The sequence below is a fragment of the Accipiter gentilis genome, chromosome 17 (assembly GCF_929443795.1).
Source record: "Accipiter gentilis chromosome 17, bAccGen1.1, whole genome shotgun sequence".
Classification (NCBI taxonomy): Eukaryota; Metazoa; Chordata; class Aves; order Accipitriformes; family Accipitridae; genus Astur; species Astur gentilis.
Window position 1 is genome coordinate 16,696,628 of NC_064896.1, and position 22,034 is coordinate 16,718,661.

The 22,034-nt window shown below is 43.5% G+C and overlaps 1 protein-coding gene across 7 annotated transcripts in view; it reads left to right on the top strand.

Moving 5' to 3' along the window:
* TUB (TUB bipartite transcription factor) overlaps window positions 1-22,034 on the top strand; it is a 168,886-nt gene that overhangs the window by 68,309 nt on the left and 78,543 nt on the right. The window contains exon 1 of one of the 7 annotated variants that reach the window (XM_049820654.1): window positions 17,075-17,566. The exons of the other annotated variants lie outside the window; for them this stretch is intronic. Within the exon in view, the coding sequence (XP_049676611.1) occupies window positions 17,529-17,566 (38 nt within the window). The 5' untranslated portion in view covers window positions 17,075-17,528. Of the gene's footprint in view, window positions 1-17,074; window positions 17,567-22,034 lie in introns of those variants that run through there. 7 annotated transcript variants of the gene reach the window in all.

Genomic DNA, 22,034 nt, shown 5'->3' on the forward strand with positions numbered 1-22,034 from the left:
CTGTGGCTAAGCACACCAGTGAGATGGGATGGGCTTCTGCCTCAAGAGGCTGGAGGGCAGGCTAAATATTCTGTTGCTTCCCCCACATGCCTTCATATAAGCGCATTGCAAGTTGCAGGTCTGCCCCAAAGGACAGTTTCACCACACACCGTCCAAATGCCTTGTCTGACTTCATGGAGAGTGGTGGGAGAAGGAGAGAAATTCTCTGTGTCTGAGGGGATGTGCTGCAGTTCTACTTCAAAGCATTAAGAAGCAGTTAGCGTATTTTTTTTTTTTTTACTTCCTAAGATGGTTGGTGCCTGCTTAAACAGCAGCTCCTTGCAAAAGCAGGTGCTGTGTTTCTTCCTGCACAGAGAGGTGTCCATCCTTTATTTAGCAGTACTGCGGGCAGAGCTACTGTCTTGCTGAAGCATGCGAAAGTGCGATTCTCGCGCTCTCTGCACACCCTTCTCCTCGCTGCCTGGAGGGTGAAGGATAGGAGAGCTTGTTTCTGGGAGTTATCTTCTTCATTATTCTGGATTTCCCCTTCAACCTCATCTAGTGTCAGCTTGTTCACCCCCTGGGCTCAGTGAGAGGGAATTTGTTTGCCCATCAGATTACTTGACTCACACACAATTTTCACACGTCCTCAGAAGCGGAGCAAGGCTGTACTCTCAAAGTGAACTCTAGCCCAGGATCAGCAAAGACCTGACTATAAAGTTTGTCCCAGCCAAAAATCCATCACTTCAAGGAGAGACAAAATATAAAATTTGATGCATTTGGGATGAAAGAGCAGTTTATTCCAGAAGTGTCTTATATAGCACTGACTGAAGCAGCAAGGTTTGAGGGAGACCCTGGTTAAGTTTTAGCAGCTCATCATTAATACTGCATCTGTCATGGTTTATGATGATTTACGTAGTATTACAGGAATAATGGACCAAGCTCTCAGCTGATGTAAATCTTCATCGCTCACTCCAACTCAGTGAAGTTCTGCTAGTCCCTTTGGAAATCTGGAGTTTGATTTGCAGTTTTTATTGTTACATGCAATATCTTCCCTGCTTCCACAGGGTTTGCAGTATATATTTCAAGTAACATAGACATTGTTGATAAATCCATCTGAATGCAGAGTTTTCTTTGCAGATTAATAACATGAAGTTGATCTCACAAAAGGACAAGTACCTGACCTCCCATTGCTAATGCAATTAAAAACACTGAGGAGGTCTTTGTATGGTATTAGCTCTTAGCGTCGCGGTTCTCCCAGCAAAAATGTAATTTGATGTTTATTTTGCCACAGCAAATTAAATTCTGTTAATTCCCAAGTTGCATCCCTTGCATGTGAGAATACCCATCAATTTGTCTTTTTGAATTCTGCTTCCCACTAACCTCTATGCGCAGTGTCTTATGATCTGAAAGACATTGAACCAATCTGTTCATTTGCAAAACTACATTTGATGTGGCCTCTGTTTCACTTCCGTCATTATCTTTTCATCCAACTTCTTCCTACAGTTCATTGATTTGAGCTAGGAATGTGGGGCTTGATTTTCAGGGCTCTCTGCTTCTGAAATGTGAGGGGACAGAGACACAGCCAGAGAGCCACCACCTGGTCTCCCTGGGGGGCAGGAGCCTGCCTTGACAGAGGGCCAGGGCAGCAAACTACATTCCTGGAGGGGTCTGGAGAAAAAAGGGCTATGGAAACTGAAGTTTAGGATATCATTTTGACTGCAAGTTAAAGGGGAAAAAACTCAGTAACGTTCACAAATTTGGCCTGAAGGAGGGACCTGAACGTGTCATGGTGTGACTTGCCAGCCATTCTTTCAAATAGATCACGCAGGTCTTAAATCCAAAGCTTGTGTGCTGGCAATCTTTGACAAAGAAATTTAAAAGCTTTGGGCTTGAAATCTGATTTAAATTTAAATCATAATTGATTTTTTTCCTCATTTTGATTTTTATGAACAGATGGACTATAGCTAGCAGTTGCCCTTGAGGAGTCTTTAAAAATGTGGTTCTGTGAACTGTTTCCCTAAAGATTGATACAGCTGCTATTTCTTCAGCTATCTCTGAATCATCCTCAATTACTATATGTCTTTATAAAATAATTATAGGTTTTATCCAGGAACTGAGCCCAGCTCTGTATTTTTCATAAAACACTTACGCAGGGCTGGTTAGCAAAAGAGATGATTTTACCCAACCAAGTTTTCAATTATTTAGCTTCAAACTTTTATTCTCTTACTCAATGTTTTGCTACCATGCAGCAGCTATATTCCCTTGGAACTGAAATGGAAAAGATTTTGGCTGCTCTATCCATCTCTTTACGCCTACTAATTTGTCTGCCAGAGTAAATCACACACAGAACGAATTTAGGAGAGTTATTAGTTCAGATGAAGCTATTCAGACTTAAACCAATAAATAAATGATGATCTTGCCCTGGAACATCTCTGCTTGTGCAAAAGTCAGTCTGCTCTTTCTCCTTCCCTGTGCAGGGATAATGAGGAAATACTTTATGGAAAGAAATCAGTTTTAAATGCAAGACAAGAATGAACAGAATGAAAGTATGTGGCATTCATTCTGGATGACAGGGTGATAGAGGCTGGGTGGTAGCCACATGGAATTGTCATCCAATGATGCAAATACAATTTACAAGAGTTCATTTAGTCCTTGCCCCTCTGTATCTCCAGATACATCTTTCACGATGTCTTGGCCAATGACAGATATGTTGCAATAAGGAGGGCAGTAGGTGAAACCAGTGAGACAGCCAACTGTCCAGGCATGACAGCTCCTCACGCGTTAAGGCTGGCAGGTCTCTTCCATCAGGTACCCTAAGACATTTGGGGTAGGAAAAATTTTGTAAAGGAGAAGTTTTGTTCCCTCTGCACCTTCCATTATTGCTACCGTTAAGGACACCTTTTACTCATTGCAGAGATTGGGCTAAAGTACCAATCTTCCTTCTGAAGAAATGTGAGGAATTGGGGAGCCATATAGCTTCCATGTGCCTTTATACAATGGCACAGGAGGGGATTGTTCTTCTTTTAAGATGAGTTAACACAGTTATAGATTATCAGAAGTGTTGTCAGTCAAATAGATTTCAACTCTAGAAGTTGTATCTCCATCTTTGTTTTCTGTATTATTTTGATGCACATAACCTGTAATTTATATGCACTGCTATGGAGGATTGCATGCATTAATCTTTCACCTGGAGGAATTTTCAGCATGTATGTCACTAAAATGAAGTATGGAAGGAGTCTGAACCCTAGCTTGTCTTCAGTCCAACGTGCTCAGTGGCTGCTGCTGGAATTTTGCAAGGCTTCTTAACAGAAGTTGCCACTTCCAACTGGATGTGTTCCGGAATAACGTCTGAACTCTGGTGTTTCCAGTGCTGGTAAATTATGTAGCAGTCAGCAGCCTGGCTGTTCTTTGGGGATATGGTTAAAACCATTGCATTCCCTTTGGTTTAATGAAGTAAGTTTCATTCTTCCACCTCAGATTCCACAGTCTGTTGTAAGTTGATTTAACTGACTCTCATTTAGGAGAGTCATAAAATCCATAAAACTTTGGATTAGATCTCTGTGCTGTGTTTTCTTAAACTTCTCCGCTGAGGATGCTTATTATGATACAGTGAGAGAAATTCCTCCTGCCCATGAGGACTGGCTGATTAAGTGAGAAATGTTCCTGTGATGGCAAACAGTATGTTTAGTACCTCCAGACTGAGTGCTCAGTAGGCACTTCAGTGACCTGGCCTTCTTAAAAACCCTACAGACTTTAATTTACTTAAATTATGCTAGCTTACAAATTCAGCTTAGTGTAAACTGATCTAGATTTTTTTTTTGCCATGTTTGCTTTTGGTTTTTTTGCAGAGCTCCTCATCCAGATAATGGCACTGTTAGGGCAGACAAATACATCTGGGGCCTGTCCTGCATCACACTTTGACTGCCTTGCGTGTTTACACTGTAAACATCGCATAAGGAAAGAAAGACCTAAGGGTGAAGTGACTTGTTCAAAATCAGGTAATCAGGCCCTGGACTGAGAATCTCATTCACTTGAAATTCAGTCATCTCATGTGGTCTTGTTAAATTGCAGTTTCCTAGTTTGCTTCCTCTTGATGCTTTGCATTGATGCCCAGAGTTCACTTGTTCTTCAGGGGCTACAGGTGTTCATAACACTACCCCTGTCATGAATATTTTCTTTTAAATAAAGGGGTGATAGATTGCTTCAGGGAAGCAGCTGATCACAAGATAGGAAATGTAACTCAAGCATCTCTGGAAATAAATTTGTGGTGCTGAAAACCTGACATTTTTCAAGATAAATATATTTAATCAATTCTGCTCTTGAGACTGCAATTGGGACAGAGGCGCATCTCCCAAAACCTGCTTAGAACTCATTTCATGTCAGTGGGGAATGAAAATAATTCCTATGCAGTGACACAAATCATTAACAGGTGTTAAAAGAGCCCAGAGTCTCCATTTTATGTTTGGTCAATGTGTGCCTGTCATGTAAGCAGGCAGGACTACTCATACTATTTGATATTCTTTACAACTGCTATACTGAAGGAGAAAAGTAGACTTATCTCAGGTGTCCTGGTTTCAGCTGGGATAGAGTTGGCTGTCTTCCTAGTAGCTGGTACAGTGCTATGTTTTGAGTTCAGTATGCAAAGAATGTTGATAACGCTGATGTTTTCAGTTGTTGCTCAGTAGTGTTTAGACTATAGTCAGGGATTTTTCAGCTTCTCATGGCCAGCCAGGGCACAAGAAGTTGGCACAGGACACAACCAGGGCAGCTGACCCAAACTGGCCAACGGTGTATTCCATACCATGGGACATCACATCCAGTATAAGAACTGGGAAGTGGGGGGCAGGGAATCGCCGCTCGGGGACTGGCTGGGTGTTGGTCGGCGGGTGGTGAGCAATTGCCCTGCGCATCATTTGTACATTCCAATCCTTTTATTATTGCTGTTGTCATTTTATTAGTGTTATCATTATCATTATTGGTTTCTTCTTTTCTGTTCTATTAAACCATTCTTATCTCAACCCAGGAGTTTTACTTTTTTTTCCCCGATTTTCTCCCCCATCCCACTGGATGGGGAGGGGAGTGAGTGGGTGGCTGCATGGTGCTTGGTTGCTGGCTGGGGTTAAACCACGACACTCAGGGTAGGGGCAATGTGCACAGAGGCACCCTGTTTTACTGCCACCCTAAAGTCTTTCTGGTGGACAGTGAAGTTTTAAGCAGGATGCCAATATGAAAACCTACAAATTTTCCAGTATTCTTTTCTGATTACAGTTAAGTATGTCAATGGTTTCATTTTAAAGGAAATTATATTCATTGATTTTTCCAAATATTTGAATTAATGAACAATTTTCTCTAAATATCCAGTTATATTTAATTGCAGATAATTAAAATTTGCATCAAGGAAAGCTGGCACTTATTGACATTAGGAGAGCATGGTATAATACATCTTGAGGCTGGCTAGTATAATTGTGTTTTCCTCCTCTCAGAATCCCTACCTTGCCCATATTAAGCTGACCATAGAATAAATGTGCATAAATACTTTCACCAATTCCAATGGACTTCTGGAAATGTCTATTTATTGCCAATTGTTTCCTTCCAGCACATAATTTGCACCTGAGCCACAGACTGCCCTACAATATCTTACCTCAATGCAGTAATACATTTAGATCTGTTGAAGCGTCTGTGCACAAAGTCAGTAGTAAAGGGAAAACCAAGAACTCTTCAACTAGTAGTTGACAGCTAGGGCCAACAGCAGGGAAACACGTAATCTCCCAAGACCAGTGCTCTGGGAGCCTGGGCACTTTCAGTAAAAGTTAGCACCACAATATATTTTTCTACAGACTGATTTGTTTTTAAAAGACAATTTGGAGTCAAATCTGTCATTCAGAAAAATATGCAGTATGTTTCAAGTGTTGCTCATTTACAGTACGGCTGGCATGTTTTGTGCAACAAAATTCATTGCCATCAAGCGGTAAGAAGTTGGCAAATAGAAAGGAAGTATCAATACCCACCATCTGCTTCTGTACCACTTCAGGTACTGCGTACCTTTGCGTATTTCATCTGTGACTCATTTCTAATCGACCAACTTAGTCCAATATCCTATTACAATATGTGGTATTTTTGGAGGCTTTTCATTGTTGTAGGGTTTTGTTTGTTTGGTTGGTTGGGTTTTTTTCCCCAGCCTGCTGATAAATAGATGTTTTGTGTGTAGTTTCTCTGACTGTATTTAGTCTTTTAACTCCGACTCTGTCTTCTAGACCTGAGTCTCCTGTTCTCTGGGTTTATTTTTTGTATATATATTTTTCCCCTGCCTTGTTCTCTCCTTTTCCACATCAATTTGCCTATTACCCCTTAGTGAACCTTTTCAATGTTTCCTGGATTTTTTGTGGTTTTTTGTGTTTCTCCTTGTCTTAATTTCCTTCACTGAGTCTTGGTTTTGCTTTGACATTTCTGTAAAAAGGAAGGGTCTTATTGTTAATTGGGTTTGTTTGAGAGTTAAATTGGAAAACATGCCGAGAAGCACAGAAGGGAATTTCTCTAGGTCTTTGAGTCAGTGTCTCAACACCTCTCTCTCATACTACAGTACAATACAGCACTGGTTGTAAACAGACTGTTACATTACCACCTTCCTAATGTAAGGGAAGACAGCGTAGACAAGGATCGATAAATAGCAAATGTCAGAATGAGGAAACCGCTCAGCAGTTCCTGAGGAAGAGGCAGTATTTTGTGCAGAGTGGATTCTCAAGGGCATTGTTATGGTTAGGACTCCATGAGAGGGAGCAGTCACACAGCAGGTATAGCAGCAAAAAGCCTGTGCCAAATATCCAGCATGCACAATTGCTGCATTATGGCTGCTAGAGGTACAACATGTATGTATATTATATGTACATAGAACATATCTAAAGATACCAGTATTCTCTGGGAAAAGGGCCATCAGTGGTTTCGGAACAGACTTTCAGCAAATGCAGAAAATCTGTTATTTTCTTTTTAACCTCCTCTCCAATTTTGTAATACCCTCTTCCTCCCAGCTCTTTTCTACTTCTTCCCTGTCTCAGGTTTCTTTCTTGCTTATCTTCCAGTCAAACTGTGCTGACCCTCAGAGATTAACTGTGCTGTCCAGGGGCAGGTGGGGCAATACTGCAGAGACAGTAAAAATCCCTTCCTGAAGACCTGAACCTCAATATTTCCTGAAGAATCTTAATAGATTCTTTAAATTCAAGAAAAGGAGACAGAGCTGTGAAAGAAAGGTAAACTGAGACACTGCCATGTCATTCATGAAGGAATGGGAACGATGGGTGGCACCAGCAGCAAGGCAGTAACAGACTCTGACATCCTGAGTTGTCTTATGCCCTTTAATTTTTTTCCTCTCCCCAGACCTCTCACTAAATCCAGGCCTGTGACTAAGCTTCCACAATTCTTTTTTTAAAGTGAATGCATCATGTCTTTTACCAATTCAGATCATCTGCCTGATTTCACATTCTCTATAGCATATACTGTATCTGCACATTCACTGAAGGAATGTTGTGTTGATCTCTCAGTCTCCTTTTGATTTATTCAGAAATAATACATTCTGTGTGAATCTGGAATTATCCCTGCTCTTAGTCAGTTTGTCTTTATAACTTACTGCTCCTGAAGGCAGGTTGAAGGATGTGGTTACAATCATATTACCAATGCTATGATCCAGACTTGAATAACTGTGTTTGGCATGTGAATGAACCTAGCTGACCATGCAACAGGAAGGATAGAGGGGAAAATGTGGTATCAATGCAAGGAAGGTGCAGCAGGATTTGGCTTAGAAGAAGAGCATGGAACTGTCATTGATAAGAAGGTGTGAAGAAATCCCAAGGAGTCAAAGTAGCAATTCTTGAGTGGGATATTAGAGAGAAGAATATCCAGATATATCTACCTATAGTAATTTCAGAGAAACTAGATGTTGTCTGAAACGGGTCTGAGAGGCCAAAAAAGAAGATTGGTTTATGCAAAGGAAAAATGAAGAAAAAGAAGATAAATTTCATATAGTCATCACCCTGTATGAAAAATCTGCACAGGCTCAGAGAATTTTGTATCCATGTAATTCTTATACAATATTTACTAGAGATGTAAACTATTTGATTTATTTTCCTTTGTTTTTAATTCTTATGCCAGAATTACATAAGAAATGTTGCTTTACCTTATCTTCTGCCCTGCAAGAAAAGTCTCTTTGAAGAATTTACTATTTTAAAGTAGAAGTCTTGTTTTAATGTGTCCTTTGTGTTTTCTTTTCAGTGCTCTTTGAAGGCGAGTATATGTTTTGCTTAGTAATTACTTGGTGCTTAAACACTTATCATTTTATGTCTAGAAGGGAAATTTTAAAAGCTTTTCTTCCTGTTTGGCTGCCAGGAAATATGTTTTGCAAACAATAGTTCCTCCAACTTTTTTTTACAGTAAAATAACAAACAAAACTGCTTTGATTTGTACTTGCTGGTGAGGGGACTCTGCTCAAACCACTGATGAAGTTAATGAGGAAAATGTGCTCATGGTTTGCCAGATGCAGCTGATACAGTTCTCACAGAAGAACTGTTAATAATTCAGCATTGGGTTCTCCCCCTCTGAATGAAGAGTGTTGTGCTGAGGGCTGCAGCACAGCAGGGTCTGGCCTGATGCAGGTGCCCTCCCCTCTGAGGTGGTGGGACCTCACCTGCTTCCAGCCAGAACCTTCAGGTGTTGCCTTTCAGAGGGGCTGGCAAACGTGCAGTCAGATATGACCATCTGGAGTGCCTGGGGGGCCTCTACAAGCGAGTGCAGGAGGGCCCCATCAAGGGTTGGCATGAAGTGCTGGTGGGAAGGTGTGCTAGAGGTGGGCACTGGCCTGCATGGTGAGCCTGTGGAGACCCCCAGGCTGTAGGCAGGGAGTGCCCAGGTGCCCACATGGGGACCTACCTCTTCACCAGTCAGAAGGAAACTGCCCTGGCATTCTCCAGTGGGAGCTGCCCAGCAAGTATCTGTTAAACTCTGACAGCCAAATCACTGACAACCTGGTAAACAGTGAACTGAAACATTTTATAAGAATACGCTAAAACATAACAAAAGAACAAGACTCTTTAGGCTGGACCAGGTTATTGAACACAGTCTCTCACATTTAGCTTATGTTGAACTATTTGGCCACAGCTTCAGTCTTCTATTGAGGTAAAGTGAAAAAACAGTGTGGTGAAATCAATAACATTCATAGCTCTTGCAAACAGAAATTCTCAGCCAGTTGTTTAAGTTAATTTATTGTATCTGTATATTTGAAATTATTACCAGTTGCATTAGATTGTAATTCAGGGAAACAATGAGTAAGCAATGCACTCTCATCCTGTCCTTGTACTGGCAAATATGGAGGACTCAGAAAGCGCTTGGTACACAATACCCAGAATAGAATTTGTATGCACTGTAGATGGGTGTTTCAGTGAAGATCAACCGATGAATTCCTAACTTATCCAGAGACTTTCTGTATAACTGTAGGCAAACTAAATAATCTAGCTCTTGCCTCAGTTTATCTCTGATGGGAATGTGGCCTTTTATTGCATAATGAAGATGATGTAAAGCTGTCATATTATGAAGTGTCATATATTGGCCAGAAGTGCAGATGATTGCAGTAAGTCAAGCTAGTAAGTTGCATAAATTCTGAAGGAAAATCAGGTGTTTCCATTGCAAACTCAAATATATTTAACCCATTCTATTGGACAGAGAGCAGAAAACCAATAATTTAAATACTTATTCCTGCTCCTTTTGAGAAGTTTTACTAGCTATACTATTTTAAAGCAAAAAAATGAAAATAATAACTTGATACCATTTAATCTTAAATATAATCTGAAGACTTTGAAGACTGTAGAATGTTTTCTAGTTATAAAAAATGCTCAGCTATTCTAAAGCTACTTTCCTATTTTTCTAGCTGCTTTGACTCCAGACAAAACTATTAAAATCTTTTTTTCCTTGTACAGTGAACTCAACCTCATTTTAATTTGAATGCAACTCTGTGCTAAAGTGTAATACAATGTTAATTCTTTCAAAACCTGTGGCTCCTTTCTTGTTTTAAATAAACTGACTTCTTTGCGTAATCATGTTTGATGGAAGAAGAAATCTAGAGGGTATAAAATGAGAAGGTCATTACCATGATGTTCCAAACAAACACCTATGGCAAAGCATTTCTGGTTCTATTTACAAGTTCTGCTGGGAGCATTTCAATTTTCTGGCTCATTGTCAGGTGAAATTAATGGCTTTTAAGGGCTGATAAGTCATGTCTGAGTTTAAAACATCCGTGAGTTGGAAACATCTCTGAGATTACACAGGAGTTTGGTTTTTTTTGTTTAGCTCCCTGATAGCCAAGCATGAATATTTCAAACTATATCCTCAGCTGGGGTAGACAGTTTTAGATCTATAACTTCAATGCATTTTTTTTTTTAATTTACATTAACTGGAAATAATGCCTATGCATGCTTTTGCAGAACAGTTATGAAGGATGTACTTAGCTTCAGATTAATCCTGAGGTTTTGCAGTATTAAGTACAGTTGCCTACTCACCATGCTGCAAAGGAAAGACTATTTAATATGAAAAAACAGTTTGAGGCTTATCATTTCAGTAGGCTACAACATGCTACCATTCGTTTGCTAACAGCTTATGAGAATTTCAGCATGGCTCTCGCAGTCTGAGTTGGAAGAGCCTATTTTTGTCCTGAAAGGACACCTCAGGGTCCTCTGGACTTGCCATGAGTACAAAGGGAGATCCAGTATGTTCCCCTCTTGCTGTTTGAGTGCAAAATGATGCATCTTAGCTCAGAGGAACAAAATGAGTAACAGGCACAAATTGAAAGACAGGAAATTCCATTTAGATGTGAGACACCACCTTTTGACTGTGAGGCTGCTCAAACAGCAGCACGGGATGCCCAGAGAAGTTGCAGAGTCTCCATTCTTGGAAATAATCAAAACTTGCCTGAACACAGCTCTGAGAAACCTGCTGTAGCTGGTGTGGCTCTAGGCAGAGGGGTTGGAAAAGATGACCTCCAGAGATGCCTTCCATTGCCATCCATCCTGTGATTCGGGGGGGAGGGGGGGGGAAAGAGTCAGAACTGAAAACTACCCTTGATTTTTAGAAGGGGAAAACAAACAAAAAGTGACTTACAGTTTTCAGGGGCAGTAAACTGGCATTTGGTTTGCTATGAATTTAGACCTATCTTATAGGAGAGAGATGTACTTTGGGTGGGGGAGTCTTTTTGAAAATATGTCTTTTTGATTTGGTATTCTAACTGCCTCGAGTGACATGTAAATAGTGTGAATGGTTCAGAAAAGTTCAAAAAGCATCAGTGCAAGAGATGAGAGCAAAATTACTGTGTAAAATTCGTTTTAATAATAACCTTCAAAGGGAAAAGAAACCTTTAAAAGCAAAACCTATGTGAAATAGTATGCTGAAATGGGAGAGGATTATCCAATTTTGTATTTAAGCACTATCATAGAAAAATTCATCCTTCATGAACAATCATTTAGGATGTAGGAGTAATGTTAGAGGGCAGTAAAAAGGGGAGTCTGAAGGCAATATATAGTAGAATCCACCTCCAGCACTCCCACTGGATTTATATGAGTGCTCAGTGGGACAGCAATTCCAAAGATGACAGGAGCTCTAATTATGATTATACTAGTTTCTTACTCAAGTTTCAGTGACTTTATGTACAGCAGTCACGTAGGTTAGTCTGTCTCTGTGCAAGAGACACTGTTTTTCACCTTAGTAACAGGTTTTATTATTTACAGTGGAGAATCAAAGCACTGGATATATCCAGTGCAAGTTTTTGAGAGATATGCTAAGTGTTGTTACAGGATCTGCTCTTAGACTGAACTAAAAACTTATTTAGCAGGTGTTGAAAGCAAGCCACCAGTAGCAAACACCAGGACAGTGGTGTACAAGGTTTGATTTCTAGTGCTGGCAAAGTGAACTTAACTTTCACTCCTCAAAAGTTAACATTTTCTCATAGTTACTTGTTTTATAGGAATATGTAGATGTAGGTGTCAACTTGATATTAATTGTAAAAAAACAGATATTAGACAGGATCTCAGTGGAGCTAGGCAAGTTCAAACTGAAGTGACGAAAGTGAAAAATCACTCTGGGTGGCGAGGGAACTCTATTCTGTTATTGCAGAATAGATTTTATTTCAGTGTGTTACCAATCGGTATTTATGCTTCACAGCCTCACAATAAAGAAACAGAAATATATTTATTGGAATGAGAATAGATGAAATACAGTAAGGAAAAGTGAACTTTCAGGGAGACATGGAGAGGATCAACCATGTAAAGGCTGCAATAAATCTTTCATATACCAATTTGTTTCCTTCCCAGAGTTTCATCTCCAAATTGTTCACCTTTACCACAAAATTTTCTTCTTATAGTTGAAATTGGGCTATCAAAAATAATGCCCTTTTTTCTTACTAGGGAAACAAGATTTAACCAGGGCTTCTTTCTGTTTAAGGCACAAGGACAGTGAACTTGGCATAAGCCTCATCCAAAGCCCACAACAATGAACAGAATTATGTCTATCATGTCCTTGGTATTACTGAAGTGTTTATGGCTAAAATTACCATTCAGGGTTTTAATTTTATTAGCTTTTTTTGTGAGCATTTTCTTCTTTTTGATTTATGAAAGTTTTAATGCCCTTACTATCATCTCTGCAGTTTAATGAGAATTTGTTTCAACACATTCCAGAACTCACTGCTTGGAAAGAAATCCACTGGACTTGCTGAATTTCAGCTCATTATACAAAATCTCCGCTTTTGCATCTGGTCCTGGTTAGTTGCACAGTTTGATTTCCAAACAAACAAACAAAATATCCTAGATACGCTCACAAATGATCTCAGCATTGTACAGCAAAGTTCATGAACTTTGTTAGGAACTCTAGGTTTGTAATGAATGCAGATAAGTTTTCTTTGGCATGGTTTTACTTCAAATATGATAGCTTGATTTTAGATATATTGGAATGGAAAAATCTAAACACAACTACTTCTGTAGTTATGCCAGCACAAACACATCCCTATTCCTTGTCATTTGGCGCTTAAAATTAGAAGTGTCCAGGCCAATAAAGGAAAACCCAGAATCCTTACAAGTTTATGCCAAATCTGTCCTGTTTGTGCTATTATAAGATTTAAAATGCTGGATAGAAGTGTTTTCTGCACTATGCTTGAGTTGATCCAGAGACAACAAACTGTTGGCTTTTGCCCTTTTAAAAGACCTAAAAAGTAAAGATCGAATTAGTCTCTCAGATGACTTATGAATGGATTAGGAACTGTGAGTTAGGATGTACGTTACACCACAGCGTAAAACCAGGACGGGTCTGCAAATAAGAAAATCTATGGTGTTCATTACTATACTTTTCCCTTTTCTAAAATCAATCTTCTTTCAGGTCAGCTAAAAAGGCAAATGAGACAGGAGTTTAATTCAATACATATCCTGAACCTACTATAGCAGCCATGAGGTGTAGGAAACTTTCTAAACCACACAACATGCAGACCTTTCTATCTGTAGCACACAAGCTCTGAACAGTGCCGTGCTCACTAGTGCAGAAGCAACAGTGGCTCTAGAAAGAGAAACAATAGGAATATAGATAAATAAAAACCTTTCTATAAAAAATACTCTGTGTACTTTTTCAAATCAGTATATACATTTAGTACTTGATTTTTTTTTTCCATAGGCTAAATTATAAGAAATTAATTCTCCCACCATGGGAAAATTAGTCTTTTAAAAGTTATTAATCTGTACATTTAGGAAAGAGCTTACATCGGTTTCTTATTTTACTGCTTGCTTAGGTTCTCCCAACTCCCTTTCAACAGAGTTCTGCTTTGATGTCTTGCTCTCCACCCAGATTGCCAGAAGGCTTTCACTTGCAAATGCAGGTGTTTTCAACTGTTAGATATAGTTGTGTTGTATTATTCATCATCTCAATCAAAAAATGTATTAGTAGGACACTTATTTTACATAGAGGACAAAATAGGAATAATTGGAAAGGTAGCACGCTGTACATAGAGGAAGATGGTACTCAGTGAGACATGTCTGGCAGCGAAAGAGCTATGTTTGCATCTACGCTGCTCCTTTCCATCTGTTTCATATATCCATTGTTGAACCTTTAAAGCACTCTTTTACTAACAGACTACGTTGCCCATCGGGCTGGTAGCTGAAACCAATTAAGCATGGCTTTTGAGAAGTACAATTCTCTTTAGAGATAGCACCTAGAAATCATCACTGTGTGTAAGGGTTATTTGTTACACACTGGTATTTTTTCCTAGTTTTTGTTGTAGTCATACTTGGGGAAACTGGCACTTGCAAAAGCCAGGTGTTCCCTGAGCTGCTGAAAATTATTAGAAATGTCAGTGAATGGATCTGCACCTCAAGGTGCAGTCTTGAGGCTTGTTACACAGCAAAATGAACACCTTGGTCATCTGCCTGGCAAGGATTTCTCTTTTAACTCTTGTCCTGTCATTCAGAATTTGCTCTGTGTGCCACATAGACAAAGCACAGTGACATCCATAGGAGACTGGTGAGTTGAGACCTTGCTCAGAGTTAGAGATGTGCAGTAACCCTGCTCTTAACGCTGCCAGCTGCAGAGGGCTGGTATTCACCTTTCTGCTCAGCTCACCTTCTTCAGAAATAGGGGCAGAGCATTGACCATGAGAAAGAACCAAAGCAGGAGAGTGAGGCAGTATAAAAGCAAGTGACCCAAGATGGTAAAGGGAAGAGGGAGAATCAGGATGGGGAAGGATGTAGAGGTTGGCGGCATAAGTAAACCCTCCAAAAGCAGCTAAAATATCAGAGAATTGTTTTTCCCTTCTCCCCATGCAATTTTCCTGATCTTTCCTCTCCTCTGTGTCAGCTCTCCCAAGACTGACATTATGCTCTGTGCACCCCCATCTTCTGGGACACCCTGACAGTCTCCCATTTTGAACATCTAGTAAACCCATATGCTTTGTGTTTGTTAACAGAAACATGGTCTTGGGCTGTTTAAATGACAATAAAGCACTTCCATATTTCACATCACTCAAAGGTTCAGAGGGATCTTTTTTGATGTGTGTGCGTTAGCTCATCTATCAGACTTGCACTTTTGACTCTTTGAAAATAGATATTCTAATCATCAGTCTTGAGAGCTTTTGACTCTGAAGACATGAAACTCTTCTAGTTTTCATCTTTCCTTTTTTCTTTTCTACAGAAGCCTCAGTAAATGGGCATGCTTAAAAAGCATGCAGCTGAATACTAGGAGATGGGATCTCTCTCCTGCAGCCACCGCCTCATGCTAATAACACTCACGGGTGGTGGTGGTTGTTTTACAGTTCCAGATTGTGCCCGACTGGAACTGAGGTCTGTCAAGTACAGTGCATGATGCTGGTCAAGAAAGCAGCAAATTATTTTATCCACATGGATGTGAGATAATTCTTCCTTAAAGGTAGATCTCATTTGACTTCTGGAAAATGTTTAAATTCTGCTTTCTGGCTTTAAAACAAAATAGCCTTTCAAAAGTTTATGACAGTGATAAATACGGTAACATTTCTGTTAAGTGTGTCATCTTCTTTTGACTCTTGCTGGCTTCCTGGCCCCAGTCATGTTTTTTGGCAGTGAACTCTACCATACAGTAATGTTGCATGAAAAAGTACCTCCTTCAATCTGTTATTAATTTGCTAAATATTGTCTCCTTGGTTTTTTATGCTATAAAACCAGGAGAACAAAAGTTCTTTTTCTACTGTTCCGCTCTACCATTTCTAGACACTCACTTTTAAAAACCTTGTCTCTGTTTTCTTAGGTGAGTTGTTCTTTTTCACTCTCTGCTCAGATGTGCACCTTTCCACAGCCTTAATCATTCATCCTTCCTTCTAACTCTGCAATACCCTGCAATGGGATAACCTGTACCGTACCCCTTCCGCACAAGTTCACACCATCAAGCAGAAGACCAACGTTGCAATTTGGGAATGGCTTAGCAGGTCAGAGCTTCACGTCTTCATCTCTTAGGTGCCCCTCTCCATCTTAGCATTTCCCGGGTACAGCAGGTGCCACACTTAACTCTTTGATGGTTTATTCCACAATGCCTGTTCTGTGTGAAAAGGTGACCTCAGCTAAGTCCTAACACTCTTTTCTTTAAATCTCCCCTCCACACACAGTACAACTGTTGCCTACAACAAAACTTCTGAGGTATTAAGGGCTAGACTGCCATTATTCAAAGCAAATAGATAGGGATTATATTTTTCATTAATCTCTTTATCTTTCACTAATTTTGTCTTTCTTCAGATCACGTTTTTTCCATTAAGTCAGGAACTGTTTCTGTACGCATATAACCTGACACAGACCAAGAGAAGGAGGGATTTACATGGTCTGTAGCGTAAATGGGCTTCACCGCTGCTGTGGCTGCAGAGCTGGAGCGGAGGTGGTCTTGCTGGGATGAGTGCATGGTGGCCTGTGACACACTTGTGTAGCAAAAGCTGGGCTACTCAGGGAGCCGTGACTGCGCTCTGCTCCCTGGCAGCCTTAGCCTTCTGCACGGCCTCCCCAAGAGAGCTGCTTGCGGTGGCAGCCGTGCCAGGGCCAGCAGAGGTGGGCCGCAGCCACCGTGTCCCAGCGGGTCTGCATCACCACGAGGCGCCAGTCCGGTGTCGGCGAACAGACAACATGATTTTTCCCTTGAGGGCCGCGTTAAACTTTTGCTAACAGACCCCAGGCTGTGGCTCCTCAGCCACTTTGGGTCGAGTTGCTGAAATTTATAGGTTTTGCCGGTAGGGCTGGACTGAGAAGAGCCTAAGCGCAGGCTGACCTCTCCTCGCACCTCTCCCCCGCCTCAGTCAGCTGCGAGGGCTGCCCGGCCGTTGCCCGCCTCGCGCCACGGCTGTTGCCCGCCTCAGGGCCCGGCCGTTGACCCGCGCTCGGGCCGCGGCCGTTGCCCGCCTCAGGGCCGGGCCGTTGCCGTTGCCCGCGCACGCCGAACCGAACCGAACCTAGCCGGGCCGAGCCCTGCCCGGCCGCGGCGGCCGCACATGCCCAGTGGCAGGGCGGGCGCCGGCCGTGAGTCAGTGGCGGCGCGGCTGACGGGGCAGGGGCGGGCCCGGCGCGGAGGGCGGCTCGGCTCGGCCCGGCGCGGCCCACCTCGCCCGGGCGATGCCTCAGCGCGGCGGCGGCGGCGGCAGCGGCAGCAGGGGGGCGGGCGGGTAGCGGCAGTGGGGACGCGGCGCTGCTGCCCTGCCTTTCCCTGCCCGCCGCCGGCCCTTCCTCCGCCCCCTCCCGCGCCCCCCCCCCCCCTCCCCCGCTCCGGTGCCCGACTCAGCCGGCCGCTCCGGGCAGGGAGGAAGGGCTGGGAGCCGCCTCCCGCTGCCCCCGGCCGCCCCCCTCCCCATGCAGCCCGGCCCGCCGCTGGAAGCCCTCCCCGGGGGGATGTTTCTGCGGCCGCTGCCGGGATAACCGGCGCGCCGTCCGCCCCCGCCCCGGACGGAGGATGCTGCCCGCGCCGTGGCGGGTTCCGACTCGGGCAGCAGCGGCCGCGTCCCCCTCCTCGGCTCCGGGCAGCGTCGCCGGGGAGAGATGACTTCAAGGCACCAGGCGGACTGGATCCCTTACAGGTAGGGCGGTGGGCAGAGCGGTGCGGGCGCGGCCGGAGGGACCGGGGCCGCCCTGGGGATGGAGCCGCTGCCCCTCGGCGGGCTCGGGGGCTCGCCGCCGGAGCCCGCGCCTCGGCGGCGGGGCTGGGCCGGCCGGACCCTGCCCGGGGCGCGGCGGGGAGGCGGCCGGTCCCGCCCGGGGGAGCGGGTCGCGGGCCGACGCCGTGCCCGCCTGCTGGCGAGCGCTCTCGGAGCGGGGCGGGGGGGGGAGCCCGGTCCCGCCTCCCAACTTCGGGCCGGTCCCGCTCCGCGAAGTTCGGGGGCTGGTCTCTGGGGAGAGCTGTCAGGCCGGCGGAGAGCGGGAGAGCCGCGCTCGCTCCGCAGCGGGAGAGCTTTCGTGCCTGCCTCCGCCACAGGGCCCCCCCCACCGCCCCGGCCGGGCGGCAGCAGGCGGAGCGCTGCGCCGTCGGAGGCGGCCGTCGCCCCTCGGGCGCGGGGACCGCCGGCCCCGCCGGGCGCTGGCGGGCGCTCGCTGCCCCTTCCGCTGGGTGCCGCCGAGAGCGGGGCGGGGGGCCGGGCAGCGCGCGGGCGCGGCCGCCGCTTCCTCGCGGAGCGGAGCGGCCGCGGCCAGTGGTGCCGCCATGGCGAGGAGCGGGATCGCCATGGCAGCGCCCGGCGGACGGCTGCCATTGGCTCCGCCGTTGCCATAAGCTACGGGAGCCGCCGCGCGGCGGCTGCTGCCCGGGAGCCCCCGTGCGTCAGCGGGCGGCGGGCAGCGGGCGGCGGCGGGGGCTCCGCGGGAGCCGGTGGCGGCCCGGGGACGTGGGGAGCCCCGCTCGCCCTGCGCAGGGGGCTGCCCTGCCATCCTGCGCCTTGGGGTGCCCTTCCCGTGCCTGCCCCGCGTGCCCAGTTTTGGAGCGGGAGCGCTTGCCGCTGGAATACGAGGAGAGTTTGTTTCTGACTTGCCGGTGCGAGGAGAGAGCGAGCCAAAGAAGGTTTAGCTCCGGGCGGGACGGGCTGTGCCGTGGGGCAATAATCAAGCCATTTCCGAATCTTCTGTCCGGAGTGACGTTAACGTTACGGGGTTTTTTAGTTTTCATCAAAGTCTCTTCTTCAGACTGAGCTACTGCAGGAAGAAATCACCGGCGTTAGAAAGCACGTTTGTTTCATTTGTTTGGGTGTAAATAAAACAAAGTAGATACAGTAACAAACATTTTTTTAGAGAATCGTGAAATTAAAAATATTTACAGAGGGCATTTTGAAACGAAGACAGCTGTTTAAGCAGGTCAGTTGTAGTTTGCCCCATTCTAAATGACAATATTTGTAGCGACCATATGCCACAATGAGTGCCATATAAACACAAATAAATCACTCCTTAATACAGAGAAAAAATTGAAATGATAGATGCACAAGTGGAAGTCTGCTGGTTTAATCTGTGCGCGTGATAGTTCTAATCAATAGAAGAATCAGAAAGAAAGAAATCTGGTTACAATGAACCCGAGAATATCACCACTCTCTCTCCAATAGCTCTTTCAGACCATGTGTTTTGAAAAGGCATGAGGAATTGGCAATAAGGCTTCAAAAATGACTAGCGGATGCATTCTGATGCAATTTGAAGCCTTGTAATGAAGGCAGAAATACCAGAACAGCTGTTCATGGCTCTTCCCAGCAGCAGAGGAACTGTTTCTCTGTTCTCTCAGTGTACACAAGGCTCTGCGGAGGCCGATGCCAAAAGTTTGCTGAGGGGTTTTGTAGCAGTGGCCCTGAAGAAGGAAATAAAATGTCTCTTCTGCGGTGCAGTTCAGTGAAGCAAAGGGAGACAAAGCAGTAGATCTCCAGAGGAACACAGATCTGATGGTACTCATGTCTTTTCTAATATAATATTATTGTTGAATGTTAACCATATGTTTATGGCCAGAAACTGCTGAGGACTGCCCCAAACCAAAAGGCAAAACCCCCACGCTTCTGCTCTGAAGTGTCTTTGTTTAGCCTTCTAACGTAGAGTTCTCTCAAGAAGTTGACTTATTTTTCAGTCTTCAGAGCGAATTTCTGAGTTAGAGGCATATCATTGGAAATCTCATTGAACTTGCTTGTTTAAAGCATCCTCCAGGATACCCTAAATGTACTTACCCAGGAAACAATAGTTTCTGATTGCATATGTGACCGAGATTACACGTGAAAACACTGTATTGGTAAATTAGGTCATTTTGTAGGGATGAAATACACAAGGAGGGGCCTGATGGGCACCCCTTAGGATAGTTCATCTTCTCTATGAGAACAAAACGCCCCACGCTTATCTGCTGCATTGCTTCAGATTCTTGCTTACTGTAGTGAGTTCAATGGTTGCTGACTCAAAGCTTGGAGGCCTGTTTCCCACCTTCTTTATGGCCTGGGTGGCATGTGACAGCCAGCAATGTCACTGCTGCTGGCATGGGGGACAGAGCACAGGCTGTTGGGCATGCTGCAGTCTGTAAAGACGTGTGTGACATAGCCTGAGCCTCGCTGATGTGCATACAGTGTGCTAGAAAATGCTGCAAGCCCTTCTTGGAGCTTGGCAAAGCTGTTTCAACTTTGGTGTGGACTTTAAAATGGTAGCATGACTCCTAAACCTACATTGTTCCTTCTAGCAATCGAACATATATGCGGCTATATACCTGAATTAATTCAAGCAGAGAAGTGTTTTTATTCTTTAGTGAAATGTCATATTTTTCCTTACAAGTGAAATGAGCCAGAGGGAATCAGTTCTGCGTGTCATGCACAACTCATTAAGCAATCCACCTGCATGTCCAAAACTCACAAAACAGATGCTGAGAACATTTTGGGTGAATTAACAAAAAATATTAGGCAATTCTTTCAGTGTCAGTGCTACCTTTTTCATGCTGAGGTAGATAAAAAATTCATATTATTTTGGAGTTTGCGATTTCGGCATTTGGCCCTTAATGTCTTGTCTTCTCTTGTGTATTCTGCTTCCAAAACACTAATAGTCATAGGATGAGGGGATTTGAGTTCGCTAATGTTATGAAATACAATTAAGAAATTATTTTTTAAAAGTAAATATATTGTATTTATTTTCATTAAACTGTTCCAGAGATAGAAATTCAAGCATATGATTAAGCACTTATATGAAGCTACACACCAGGTACAAGAAGCTAGGAATTCTTTAAATTGAACCCATTTTTAACAGTGTTTCTGTCCTTTGTTATAACGAATCAAAATAGTTTAGACTCGAGTAAAAAATCAGTTGCAGTTCATGTAGCTGCCCCCAGCCCCAAAGGTGGTTCCTGATGGCAGTTAGGAGTCAGATGTAGCTTCCTGAGGAATTAGCACAGTAGTGTTTTCCTTTGGTGTCTTTCAGCAGTTTCCAGTAGAAAATACAAAGCAGAACTATCTGGGAAGCATTACAGATTCACAGGAGTTCAGGGGTTTTGTTCAAAAATATGTTTTGGTTTCATATCTTTTTCCTGAACTCATTTTTAATTTATAGAATTTCTGAAATTAACATTTTCATTTTTATTTTATGTTGGTGTGTCTTGAATAAGCAAACACGTTCCTGGTACTACATAACTATAGTTAAATGAAGCTGTTGCTCACTAAGATAAGAGTGTCAATTAACTCAGTCACAGTAAGGTCCCAGTCCCTGTTGTTGTTGTTGTTATTATTATTATTAGTTCTGATATTTTTCACTTGCTTCTTTAACAATAAATCTTAATACTATGACTTAAAAAGCAGCTTTTACAAAACCAATCTGACCTGTTTAATGAGAAATATATAAACATTATCAGCTGAAAAGCACAGTCCACATAGGAGTAAATTTGCCGCAAGTCCCCAGAGTTCTCTGTAAAGCGTCTGTGTAAGTCTATTGAGACTTGGTTTGTGCAGATAAACCTGCCGTAGCCCAAGGGGAACCCATGAACTGTGCCACGGGGGGTCTGGCATTTTGTGTGGAGGGCGCCGTCTAAAGCAGATTACATAGCATGCATTTGCAGGGGCATAATATATCTTGATATGTACATGTTGATGGTAATAATATACATTATTTTATTTGTGACATTTTTTATTATGCTCAATTTTTTGTAGCTTTTATGAATTTGTTCTGAAGTTTTGGGGCTGTGCTTAGATATTGCAGCTATAAACAGTCACTAGTTATTTATTTGCAAAGTGAAGGATTACAGTTGGATGAAAATTGTGGAGCACAGCTGTGGTGTAAATTCGTGATTCATGGCAATTAGAGCAGATAAGATTTCTGAAAGTGTGATGTGTAAACAAGTCCTGGAACGGGAATGGGCTTGAAGACCAGCGGCGTCCCACACTCTTTTCTACGCATTTACTTGAGGTACTGGGAGATCATCTACCCTTAAGCCTCGACATTCTAAAGGCAGCAGTGCAGGTAGAGTGCTCAACCAGCTGCAAGGCACAGTTTGTGACCGAGTGCATCGCAATGCATGCGAGCTCGTTCTCAGCTGCCGGCTGTGGGGAATGGCATTGATAA